Source organism: Leptidea sinapis, chromosome 1 (assembly GCF_905404315.1).
Source record: "Leptidea sinapis chromosome 1, ilLepSina1.1, whole genome shotgun sequence".
Classification (NCBI taxonomy): Eukaryota; Metazoa; Arthropoda; class Insecta; order Lepidoptera; family Pieridae; genus Leptidea; species Leptidea sinapis.
Window position 1 is genome coordinate 8922937 of NC_066265.1, and position 12539 is coordinate 8935475.

The window sequence follows — 12539 nt, forward strand, 5'->3', positions numbered from 1 at the left end:
CCGAATTTTTTAAAACTGTTGATAATTCTTTCAATAATCCTGTATTATGTGCATTACATGCTAAATAATAATTGATACATGAGGCAGAAAATTCCATACATACAATAAAATTTTTACTGGCATAATTTAGTGATTCTTTAAAATCATTGTATACTTTAAATTGGTTGAAAATGTGCATAGATGTTCGGTCATTAGTCATAAGTAGTGACTTACATTTGTCACAGTTGTTTTTATAATTTTTCATCAAAAATCCACAGACATAAGCACATGCTTGTGATTCACAATTTTCTTCCAATATTTCCTTATGAATGTTATCACTATTTATTGTCCATACTGAAGATGATCTTAAAGTTTCTTCAGTATGGATTTCAGGTTGAGTGTTTTTTAATAGCAATTTTATATTGTTTATAATGACATCATTACTGTCAAGCTCACAATTATTTCCACTAGGAATATGAGATAAGTTACTCAAAATATATGTTTATAAGCCTGCAACAAAATGACTAGTAGTTGGGCTGCAGTTTGAGCCACAAATTCCTTGAATGCACCCAAATAAATTTTCTAAAGGGTCCTGTTGGAATCTCCGAGTTGCCAGACTTGATAGATTTATGCTTTTGGCGCAAACTCTCCCACAACATTTCAATACCATTAAGAGTCCACTGCCAACCTATCAGCGAAGGTGGTGTACATTTGGATCCTATAAATTTCAGTGATTGCAAAAACAATTTCATTTCACTCATAAATGCAAAATGAGGTGATGTAACCTTTAAGTTGGTAGCAAAAGGCTTTCCTCTCCTTAGATCTACTGTGTCACTGTTGAGTGTGTCAAACAGCTTATCCATTTTGGATATAAGATCCACCGTCACAACTGCGTCAGTAGTTAAGTGACCCGTAATATGAGAAAATAAGAATGTAGCAAGTTATTTAACTTTTGATGACACTCCCGACAGCATCCAAAGGAATTTAGATTTTATTTTATATATTTTTTATTAAAGCTTAACTAGCGATATTAACATAGGAATAAACTTAACAACACACAAAACAATTGTAAAGACTCCATGCAAATTCAGTAAAAAATACTAAAGTTACAAACGGGATAATTAAAATAAAGATTCCATGAAATATGTCTGTATGGCTAAATACATAACATAACTTTTTTTTGGGACAAATAATTGGTGAAATTGTAAGGTTTCTGCTTTTGAAATTTGGCAACTCGACTCTAAGAGCATCTAGGACACATGCATTATTGCATAATTACTATGCAAATTACCTTGTGCTATTTTAGCAAACATGCCAGCAGCAACTGTGTGGCTCAGCACTTGAAAAAATTTGGATTTAGATGGTCTTTTGTGAGAGATGGTGCAGACACAACAAAGGTTTTTCAGTGATCGGCATTCAATGGACGGAGGAACATAGAGTCTACTCAACGACCTGAATGGCGAGTATAACAAAGTTTGCTAAAAAGACTTGGGATTTCACAAGAAACACAAGAAATAATACCACACGTCGGCAGACATTTATTCCTTGTGAAGCAAAGTGCAAACGTCAACAGCCTTAAACATATTATTAATAGAGACCTAACTTTAGGTCTCTCATAATGACCGAGAACTTGGCAACACAGTTCTGACCTCCGTAGGTATTCCGAAGTTTACGTTGACACGACCCCCCCTGCCCACCACTACCACCGCTAAACCACTGAGTGGGCCTCGCGGTCATAAGCCAATAGCTACCATAGCACTCATAGGCCCGTCTCACTCCCCATGTAGGTATCTAAATTGTAAGTACGTGCGGCGGCCTCTACGTCTACACAGTAGGCCTGCATCTAGTAATGACTCACGAGCGAGCGAGTGACGCACGCGTGCTTTGTTATCACATACAGCACCGATCCGACCGATATTTTAAAAGTGGAGAAACATAATTAAAGTAAAGCATATTGAAGGTCATTGCGATCCAAATGCAAATTTTTAAGCGTCCCTAAGCGACCTAAGTCGCTGAAACAATCAAATTTAAAGTGATTATTATTATTATGAAATTGCCAGTCACGATCGCTGCCTATTTATTTCCTATATACTAAGTAGGTTTGACTATTTTGTGGTGTTCCAACGCATACATTTCTATCTACAACTAATGTTATATTTGACAACAAACATTAATTTAACATTACGATTACATGCACCTATTTATATTATAGAAAAAACTGAGCTATTTTTATAATATGAACTTATACTAGGTAGGTGAAGTTTTAGGTAGAGAAGTCAACCCTAATGTCGTCAGAAGAGATAAGAGTCACGCGATAGAAAGAGAGGCAACTTCTAGGTGAATCAAAATGTAGGTTAGTAGCGCTGTGCGATCTGAATTACATCTTATTATATGACCGCAACAGTCCCTATTTCTTTAATTGATTTTGCGGAGTGAGACTTCTGTACTTGTACTATTTATATTATATTCTTTGACCATAGTAACAATGGTTCGCAGGTCGCGGCCCCCCAACTAAGATTAACCCGTAATGACAGTGTGACACAATATCTCAGTAGCGCAACAGAGATTATGGTGTTTCTGGCTCTCTGTTGTAATTTCATTACAAACTGCTTTCCAAGTTTGATTACTCGAGTAAAAATGGACGAGATCGCTTAAAATATTATGCTGATCAAACATCACCACATATTATAAAACAAAATTCTCCGCCATGTCTGTCTGTTTGTTCGCGATAAAATCAAAAAGTACAGCACCGATCTTCATACTGTTTTTACTAATGGATAGCGTGGTTCTTGAGAAAGGTTTTAGTATATAATATGTTAAGTTTTTTTTATATTTTTTTTTATTTGGAAAACAAACAGCTTTATATTTCACATAGTTTTAGCCTTAATTTAGAAAAATACAATAAGCCAGCAAAGTTTTCACAAACGTGTAGATTCATAAAATTGCTAGATTAATTACTCGATCGGGTACAACTCCGCTCGCATACAACACTAAAGTTAAAGATATGGGTGAGGGTTGCAGCTGCAATCAGGGAACGAGTTAGACACATTTCCTGTTTTCAGATACAAACCTCCCGTTCGTGAAAGAATATATCAATTTGTTGGTATTTATTGTTCTTGTTGTTTTGTATACCTACATTAACGATATTTGTTGGAAATGTATGCCGTCTGGGAGCTTTCAACTAAACCGCTGTCTAAGCCCTTTAGTCCATTGAAATGTTACAATTTAAGGACCTAATATTACATTTTTTAGAGGACGCAATTTGATTTTTGGGACATGTGTGAGGGTTTTTATTAATTTGCTACAAAGTATGCTTTTAAGATTTTTTTGTAGGACGAATAGTTTCCGAGATATCGCGAAAAAGGCCTCTTTTTCATGATCGGGAGAAACAAAGGAGGCAAACCCACAAACTTGGGGTTAAGCTTCAATTGACCCCCGACAAATGCGTGCATTGCGTCCTCTAAAAAATGTAAAGCTCATGTAAAATTTCATTGGACCACTTTGATATGTAACAAAATAATGTATGGTGAAATTGTGTATCTTATATAGATCTACAGAACTTTAGAAATATGTTTTTGTTTTATGTCATTAACTTTGATTACACATTTTCGTGGCTTTAAACTACATTATTCACGTATACTTACATAATTTTATTTCTATTGACCGAACAGCGACTGTCGTGTCAGTTAATATTGAATAAAAGTAATCTCGGTAGGTACATTTGTTTAAATCTGTAGTAGTGGCTTCTGGTACAAATGTAACATAATGCCAACAGTCCGTAAAATCAATTATTTCTTCCATTTTTTAACCGACTTCAAAAAGGAGGAGGTTGAAGTTGGTGCAAAGCCAAATCTAATAGCAGGTACCTACACTCGCCACGCGTGACTTTGAGGGGATAGCTTCGTTTAGAACCAAACAACCGAAGCGGGCAAGCACCGACTTAAGCCCAATAGGTAGCACATACAAATAATAGTATTTTTTTATAATAGTATTAAGGACTCTACCCACTACAACGTATCATACCATGACCGTGCTATGAACGTATCAGACACGACAAGCAACACGATACGCTCTACTATTCCCACTAGAGCGTATCAATTACGTATCAAAGTCGTATGTATCGGCTTTAATGACCGGAGCGTCAGCATATCATCTCATTATCATCCGCGTGACATGCCCGTGCGTACGTGTGTCTACTTGAACCGATGGTTACAAAATGGCTAATAGAAAGAGAAGAGTGGCAACGCGTTTATAACGGCCATCTTACGCGGTGTTAACGCGGGTGCTCACCGTTTCGCCGCCTACGCGCACCGGTGTGGCAACGTCGGGTGTCATACACAGAGCGTATCGCAACCGGCAAAATATAATATATACTTGCCGCTCCATGCATGGCACGCTACGGTGCTGGTCGGTAACGGAACGGGCTAGTGGGCATGATCTCATCTTTTTAATACAGAGAATATTTTTTTGCCTGACACGTTCATAGCACGGTCATGGTATGATACGTTGTAGTGGGTAGAGTCCTTTAAAGGTATACCTACGATTTGCATAACAGGTGTTATTTAAAATTAAATTAAATCTGTATTAAGTTATTTTATACTTTTGAATATTTGAAGTCGTTTTTTTTTCAAATGTACTTAAAGATAACTGACAAATATAATACCGTGTTACAGTTTCGGCGTCACATGGATTCGGTATACGACTTCGTGGTGGTGGGAGGAGGCTCAGGAGGTTCCGTGGTGGCAGCGCGTCTGGCCGAGGTGCCGTCCTGGCGGGTGCTGCTTATTGAAGCTGGTACACCATCCCAACACGACACACCACACTTACTGTTACCGTATTCGATCCCTACAAGAAATGTGGACGGATATTGAAATATTTTTTTTTTTAATTATTATTGTATTACTCTACATAAAATCTTTTCCTGCAATACTTCCTGAGTGGTCCGGCAGTGGCTAAATTTTTTGTTATGAGAATAAGGGACGAGACGAGCAGGACGTTCAGCTGATAGAAATTGATACGCCCTGACCATTACAATGCATTGCCGCTTAGGATTCTTGAAAAACCCAAGATTTCCCGCTTGGGCCTGGGTTTTCCCTTTTGTTTTTATGCCCCGAAGAAGCACGGGGCAACAACAATAACAAGCAAGGGAAGCATTAAGTAGTAGAAGTAAAATTAAATGAAAAATAATGGTCACTCAGTCAGTCGAATTTATTTAAATACATATGTAATGAGTATACAGGGCGTCCCACGGATATGCCACATGGAGCCAAAGTACCTTAAATCTTGTGTTTTTACTTATTAATTTACATTTTTTTTGACTTACTCGTGTAAGGCATTTAGTATTTGAGGGTTAAGTATTTTTGTTGCATCACTTTGCATATAATGTAATTGAAATGATTTGAAAATTTAATTGAAAATTAGAACTTATAATACCTTCTTATAATACCATGCTGTATGGTAAAATGACCTATTTCAAGTGTAATGTAATATACCTACGAAATTGTTCACCGCAGGCTTCGACGAGCCCACCGGCACGCAAGTGCCATCCATGTTCCTCAACTTCATCGGGTCCAGCATCGACTGGGGCTACCATACAGAGCCCGAGCCGGCCGCGTGTCTCGGAGAAAAGGATCGAAAATGTTACTGGCCTAGAGGAAAGGTACTTATTGTACAACAATGAGTTAAACTAAAGTTTAGTTTTCACAACATAGATTAGGTACTTATTTTTTAGTATTTTGCATGTTTTTTTATATGGTATTTTGCAGGATCCTTCTAGCATAATAATCCTAATAATAAATGTTGGCAGTCAGCGTTCTGAACCGTCCAAAACCATTTTGGAGGTAACGAGTGGTTTATTTATTGAATTGAAACTTCTTTATCAACGTATGAGAGAAATTATATAATAGTAAATCGTCACGAATTTCGGTTACGCGCCATGTTGTTTTTGTTTTAACTGCCACAGTACTGACTGACAACTCTGTCATTTAAAGTTTATGAAATATATTGTCTATTCTAACTGTTTTTTTTTTATATTCCGTAGGTTCTTGGCGGCACCTCTGTTATGAATGGCATGATGTACATCCGGGGCGCGCGGAGAGACTACGATGAGTGGGCGGCGGCCGGCAACGAGGGCTGGTCATACGACGAGGTGCTGCCCTACTTCATGAAGTCGGAGGACAACCAGCAGGCTGAGCAGATGGACGCCGGCTACCACGGAGTGGGAGGCCCGCTCACAGTGGCGCAGTTCCCCTACCACCCACCGCTCAGCCACGATCTCTTAAAGGCCGGCGAAGAGTTGGGTAATACACGAGCAAACAAATCTATATGCAGGGTGTCCCAAAGTTATGGTACATGAAGGGGAAGTTTAAAAATAAAAGTTTTTTAAAAATAACATTAAGTCTTCTTTCAGTAAAATACCCTATCTACGATATTTAAGTTACTTTCCCTTCATGTTTGGGACATCCTGTATAAATATAATGAAAATTGTTTGTATGAGGCTCAAACACGCCTAAACGCCTCGTATCGACATGAAACTACCACCATTTGATGCGAAATTTATCGTAGATGGTTTATGACTTATTTTTTGAATTCCAACGTTCCTTCCTTTTAAAATTCGCCCAGCCAAGCGGGCGGGAAAAGCTAGTTGTAGTAGGTATAGGAAATAATTCATTCCTTCCTTCTTTATATAATAAAATATAAACTTAGGTCCTAATTATCCTAAGGATTTTATCCTTGATGACGATGATTTATCGATGTGATTGAATAGTTTAATAAAGTTACCTGATATCGCATGAAAGTATTTTTGGTATAATTAGCCGTGGTAGATAGAGGTTACATGAAATGTTTATGATCTATCAAGGTAAGTCGAGATGAGGTATGGAGATTAACCTTTACTTAGAGTATGTCAGAATAGACAAGATCGTTAACCATTTTATATAGCGAAACATAGCGTCTATAATTGTGTGCCTATTTCTAAGCGACCTTAAGTTATGTTGTAATCAGTTAGGTATTCTATTATGTTACAGTTATTACCAAATCGATACTTATTTCTTAGCTATTTCATTATTTATTACTTACTTTTTATGATTTTCGTGCCCACCGGGTACCACAACGGCGCCTATTTCTGCCCTGAAGCAGTAATGTGTAAACATTCTTGTGTTTCGGTTCGAAGGGCGCCGTAGCTAATGAAATTATTGGGCAAATGAGACAACATCTTATGTGTCAAGGTGACGAGCGCAATTGTAGTGCCACTCAGAATTTTTGGGTTTTTCAAATATCCTGAGCGGCACTGCATTGTAATGGGCAGGGCGTAACAATTACCATCAGCTGAACGTCATGCTCGTCTCGTCCCTTTTTTTCATAAAAAAACAGCTCATCGGAATACTCTCCGTGAGAAATGCAGTAAAAGACACACAACAAGGTGATGTCTCTACGCAACGGCAACAAGATCTAGCCGTTCACAGAGTAATAAATTTTGAGACAACTCGTACAGCTCTGCGTTGCACGCGGTCAAACAGTTCAAGCTAATGTAAATGTGATGTGTTTGACCCAATTATATGAAAATCTCGTCATACAGGGTACCAGGTACGCGATTTGAACGGCGAGCGTCACACGGGATTCTCAATCGCGCAGACCACGAACCGCAACGGATCGCGACTGAGCGTGGCGCGTGCGTTCCTACGACCGGCACGTCTTCGCCGCAACCTGCACGTAATGTTAAACACCACGGTCACCAGGGTTCTCATTAACCAGACCACGCGCCAGGCCTACGCTGTCGAGCTGCGCAACAGCTTCGGCGGAACTGAAGTCATCTTTGCCAATAACGAGATCATCCTCAGGTTAGTGTGCGACATATTATACATAACTTCTCTTCTATCAATCCATGCAACATGCACAATATACCTACTGTATCATCATCATCAACCGGTAGACGTCCACTGCTGGACTTATCCCTCCCCCAAAGATCTCCACGACGACCGGTCCCGTGCTGCCCTCGTCGAACATATTCCGGCGATGTTGACAAGATCGTCGGTCCATCTTGTAGTGGGGTCTACCAACACTGCGTCTTCCGGTACGTGGTCGCCATTCGAGGACTTTTCTGCCCCATCGGCCATCTGTTCGTCGAACTATGTTCCCTGCCCACTGCCACTTCAGATTCGCAATCATTTGGGCAATGTCGGTGACTTTAGTTTTACTGTATACCTAATAAATTTAGTTTTACTGTATACCTAAGCCAAACGCGATTCAAATTATTTATTATTTGTTTTGGGTGTATATTATGGGTAAATACCTACTTTATAATTTATATTGTAATAGCTGCCCGGACAGACTTCGTTCTGTCATATATATATAGTATATTACAGCATGTTATATACTATATTGGATGATATTGATCTATATTAGATGCACAATGTATTTATTACTACTACTGTACTTAATTTTATAAGGATTAAAGCTGTATTGCTTAAAATTGCCATTATTTCTCGTAAAAGTAACGGATGAAAAATGGTTATTATGGGTTCTCTTAAATATTGGCATATACCATGGCGAACTTTTTTTTAAGACTTTAGAATCAGTCCTCCTCGCGTCGTTTTTGCTCATTACTGAGGGTTGTTACTCCCCCGCTGCATCAGTGTCTCCCGTACGATTTCCGTCCATCTGCTGCGATCCTTAGCTTCATGAAGGGCATTGTAGAAGTTGATGTTCAGAGATCGTATTTGGTAACCATCTTTTATTGTGTTTAATGCCCTCTACACGTCATTTGTCTTTCGAGCTGTAGCACAGTGAAAGGTGTATATGTGAAAATAGCCTTAGATATATCAGGACTAACAAAGGTATGTGATTAGCGCGGGCGCAGTGGGCAGTCCGCAGCTGCTGCAGCTAAGCGGCGTGGGCGATCCTGGAGTGCTGGCTCGTGCCGGTGTACCCCTGGTGCACCGCCTACCGGCCGTGGGCCGCAATTTGCACAACCACGTCACGCATTTCCTAAACTTCAACATCCAAGACAACAACACCGCGCCGCTCAACTGGGCCACCGCCATGGAGTACCTGCTCTTCAGAGACGGCTTAATGTCGGGCACAGGTTCGTTTTGAAATTGTCTTTTTGCAGTTCACTTACAAGATGAGTTCATACCGAAATATATATTATAGATTCCTACTTGCTTAAAGTAGAAAGCGCGATTCACACAGATTTACTTAATCTTATCTACTATTTTGGAGGAGGTAAACTGCCAAGTGGTTGACTGATGGAATGTGAAAACCAACCGCTCACGGAAAGCCATAATACCAGAGGTGATGCTGAAGACGCATTAACAGCCTTTGAAATGGGAGTATGCTCCATGTATGCTTGAACATCGCTAAGTCTTAACTGTTCGGGAATATAGCAACCGGCGGTGGCCTCCGCACAGTAACTGTGCGAAGCAAATTTTCTTGAGAAATACTAGACATCAACATGGTGCGAGTTTAATTTCGCGGTCCCGTGGTGAAATTTGTATGTTGTTACTTGAAAAATTCTTCTGAACCTTCTACGTTACGGGCCTTGAGAGGCAAAGATTTTTATGTGAAATGTACGGATGTGAAAAAGACGCTTGTGTTTAACATCAGATGGTAATCGCAATTAAATTGCAGAATTGTACTTCATCTTAGAATAATACAGATCATAGCCGTAAGTGATATGATTAGCGCTGGTCTTCTGGAGAACTCCAGGTGGTCTAGCGGATATTGTCTTGAGAAATCAATTCGTCAAAAAATACCAAAATAATATAAGCCATGGAGAAGTACTTACTTACTTGTAATAAACAAAATTTAGGACAAGTATTTGTTATGCACAACTTTAATACATATAGGAGATAATTATACATTTTTATTTTGTAGGTATATCTGAAGTGACAGCATTCATCAACACTAAGTACGCGAACCCGGAGGAAGACAATCCGGACATTCAAATGTTCTTCAGCGGCTTCCTGGCCGACTGCGCCAAGACCGGCATGGTGGGCGAGAAGCTCGGAGACGGCTCCAGGACTGTGCAGATGTTCCCAGCTGTGCTACGGCCCAAGAGCAGGGGAAGCATCGAGATAGCGTCAGCGGACCCGTTCGCATACCCCAAGATATACGCCAAGTTAGTACAGGCATTCTAATAGATGACAAATGTTCTTGCATTGATTGGATTATTAACATTGTTTTGTCTCCGGGTGATTTTATTAGATATTATTTTTTGTATTTATCTGATACTTATTTATTACCTGCAATCTTTAAAATTATTAAAAAAATCCGACCTCTTAACTAATCCATATATTATTAAATCAAATAAAAGAAAATGTATGTGTATATGTATGTTCACCTAACACTCGAGAACCGGTAGCCCAATTGAAATGAAACTTGCATAACTAAGGGCGTCATGAGCACTCGAATCGACCGATTTTATATAAAATTTTGTATATGGTTTAAGAATCTTTATTTCTAAAAAGAATTAACAATTCACTTACTGAGGAAACTTAAATTATCTTAAAAGTAAAAAGTAAGTAATTTACGTACAAAGCAAACGAGTATGAAAAGTTACAAAAGAAAGGTTCACTAATGTCTAATAGTACAAAAATTTTGTATATTTTTTGCATGGCAACATTGTAACACTTTTGTAGATTATTTCTGGTGAAACGAAGCGCACTGGCGCATTTTATTTTTTTATATGGTTACTACTAGCGCACCAGCTAGTAGTAACCATATAATAAAATTTTCAGAAACTAACTCCTTAAGATCCTCTCATAGTTAACTTTTGTGGCAGCTACCTAACTCATCCGGACGACGTGAAAACCTTGATCGAAGGCATCAAGTTTGGCATCAAGCTGTCGGAGACGAAGGCGCTACAGCGGTACGGCATAAAACTGGACAAAACACCGGTGAAGGGCTGCGAGAAGTATGAATTCGGGTGCGACGCGTACTGGGAGTGCGCCGTTCGCATGCAGACTGGGCCCGAGAACCATCAGGCAGGCTCGTGCCGCATGGGGCCGCGCGGGGATCCGGAGGCCTGCGTCGACAACTTGCTGCAGGTGGGGCCCCACTTCAATAGGGTGGGAAAAAGGTGTCCAGAGTTAAGCCCGGAATACACTAGGGGACAAATGTAACTCAACATGATCCGCAACACTTAATCTACGTGACACTGCAACGTTGCTTATAGCCTATACACATGGTCGGATTTGGTAAGACCGGAACATCGGACCGTCCGGTGGGCGTGAGTGGGCGCCTCGCACCGATTAGTCCGCCGTCGTACTCGGTACGGTCCGGACGGTATAGTAATACTATTGTGCGATAGATAATGCCACATACTATCGAGCATAGTCCGCTACCGGACCGTCCGATGGTCCGGCCGTATCAAATCCGATCATGTAGTTATAGCATTAGTGTCGCGTAACATTTCCCTCAACATACTGTAAGCCATTCACGCGACGCGGGTGCCGCGTAGACTGTAAACAGGTATGTGTTATAGGGAAACTCCGCATCCACCACCTTCTCCTTCTCTTACGTGTCTCTCCTAAATGAAATAAGTATATACGCGGCACTAATCGCCACAACCTCCTCGCTCGTCCAGTCTGTGGTCTGCAAAATGTTTCGCAACATTTATCTCGAGATATTCAAAGTAGTTGTTGAGGAACATGTTCCGCTACATGTCGCTCCGTTTGTCTCCTAGTGTATCGGAGGCTTAAATCTACACACTATGAACCTGACCTCTTTAATTCAAAATTATATTCTCAACGGACTTCATGAAAACTCAGAACTCTGCTGTTCTTTTGATTTATTTTTTAATGTGAAAGAGAATTCTATTTATTTTCCATACAAATTTACTGTTACGTCACTCCGATGAATTGACTACCTAAAATTCACTTAGTTTGTACCTTAGAATATTAAATGTTCTAATTCTATCGCTGTTTTTAATATAATATAAAGTACATTTACATACATAGACACTTGTTTCCTTTTTTGGTTTTGTCACGTTGTGTGCACAAAACAATATACAAATAAAAACCGTATTTCACAGGTGACGACAACTAATAGTCTATAAATAACCAAATTACAATAACAAAAGCGTACCTATTCCATTATTGAAGTATCGGTATGACATTAGGTGCAAGGAATAGACCGGCTTCGGGTGGCAGACGCCAGCGTGATGCCGCGGGTAACCTCGGGAAACACCAACGCGCCTGTCATCATGATCGCAGAGAGGGCTGCCGACTTCATCAAGCAGAGGTGGCTCGGCGCGGCCAATGTATGTATTTGGTAGCTATTGTCCGAGTACATGTTACAGCACTCAGTGTGCTTATAGCAGCGACCACAGTGCGTATTGTAGCGCGCAGAGTACGTATTGCAGCGGCCACAGTGCGTATTGTAGCGCCCAGAGTACATATTGCAGCGGCTACAGTGCGAATTGTAGCGCCCAGAGTACGTATTGCAGCAGCCACAGTGCGTATTGTAGCGCCCAGAGTACGTATTGCAGCCAAGAGTGCGTATTTTAACGTCTAGAGTAGGTACGTATTGTAGGGGCCAGAGTGCATATTGTAGCCCTCAGA

At 40.1% G+C, this 12539-nt stretch overlaps 1 protein-coding gene across 1 annotated transcript in view; it reads left to right on the forward strand.

Moving 5' to 3' along the window:
* LOC126968794 (glucose dehydrogenase [FAD, quinone]) overlaps positions 1-12539 on the forward strand; it is a 55855-nt gene that overhangs the window by 39690 nt on the left and 3626 nt on the right. Inside the window, exons 3-10 of the mRNA XM_050813944.1 lie at positions 4653-4773; positions 5493-5638; positions 6020-6278; positions 7556-7817; positions 8826-9061; positions 9853-10096; positions 10760-11024; positions 12098-12238. Coding sequence (XP_050669901.1) covers positions 4653-4773; positions 5493-5638; positions 6020-6278; positions 7556-7817; positions 8826-9061; positions 9853-10096; positions 10760-11024; positions 12098-12238 — 1674 coding nt within the window. The remainder of the gene's footprint in view (positions 1-4652; positions 4774-5492; positions 5639-6019; positions 6279-7555; positions 7818-8825; positions 9062-9852; positions 10097-10759; positions 11025-12097; positions 12239-12539) is intronic.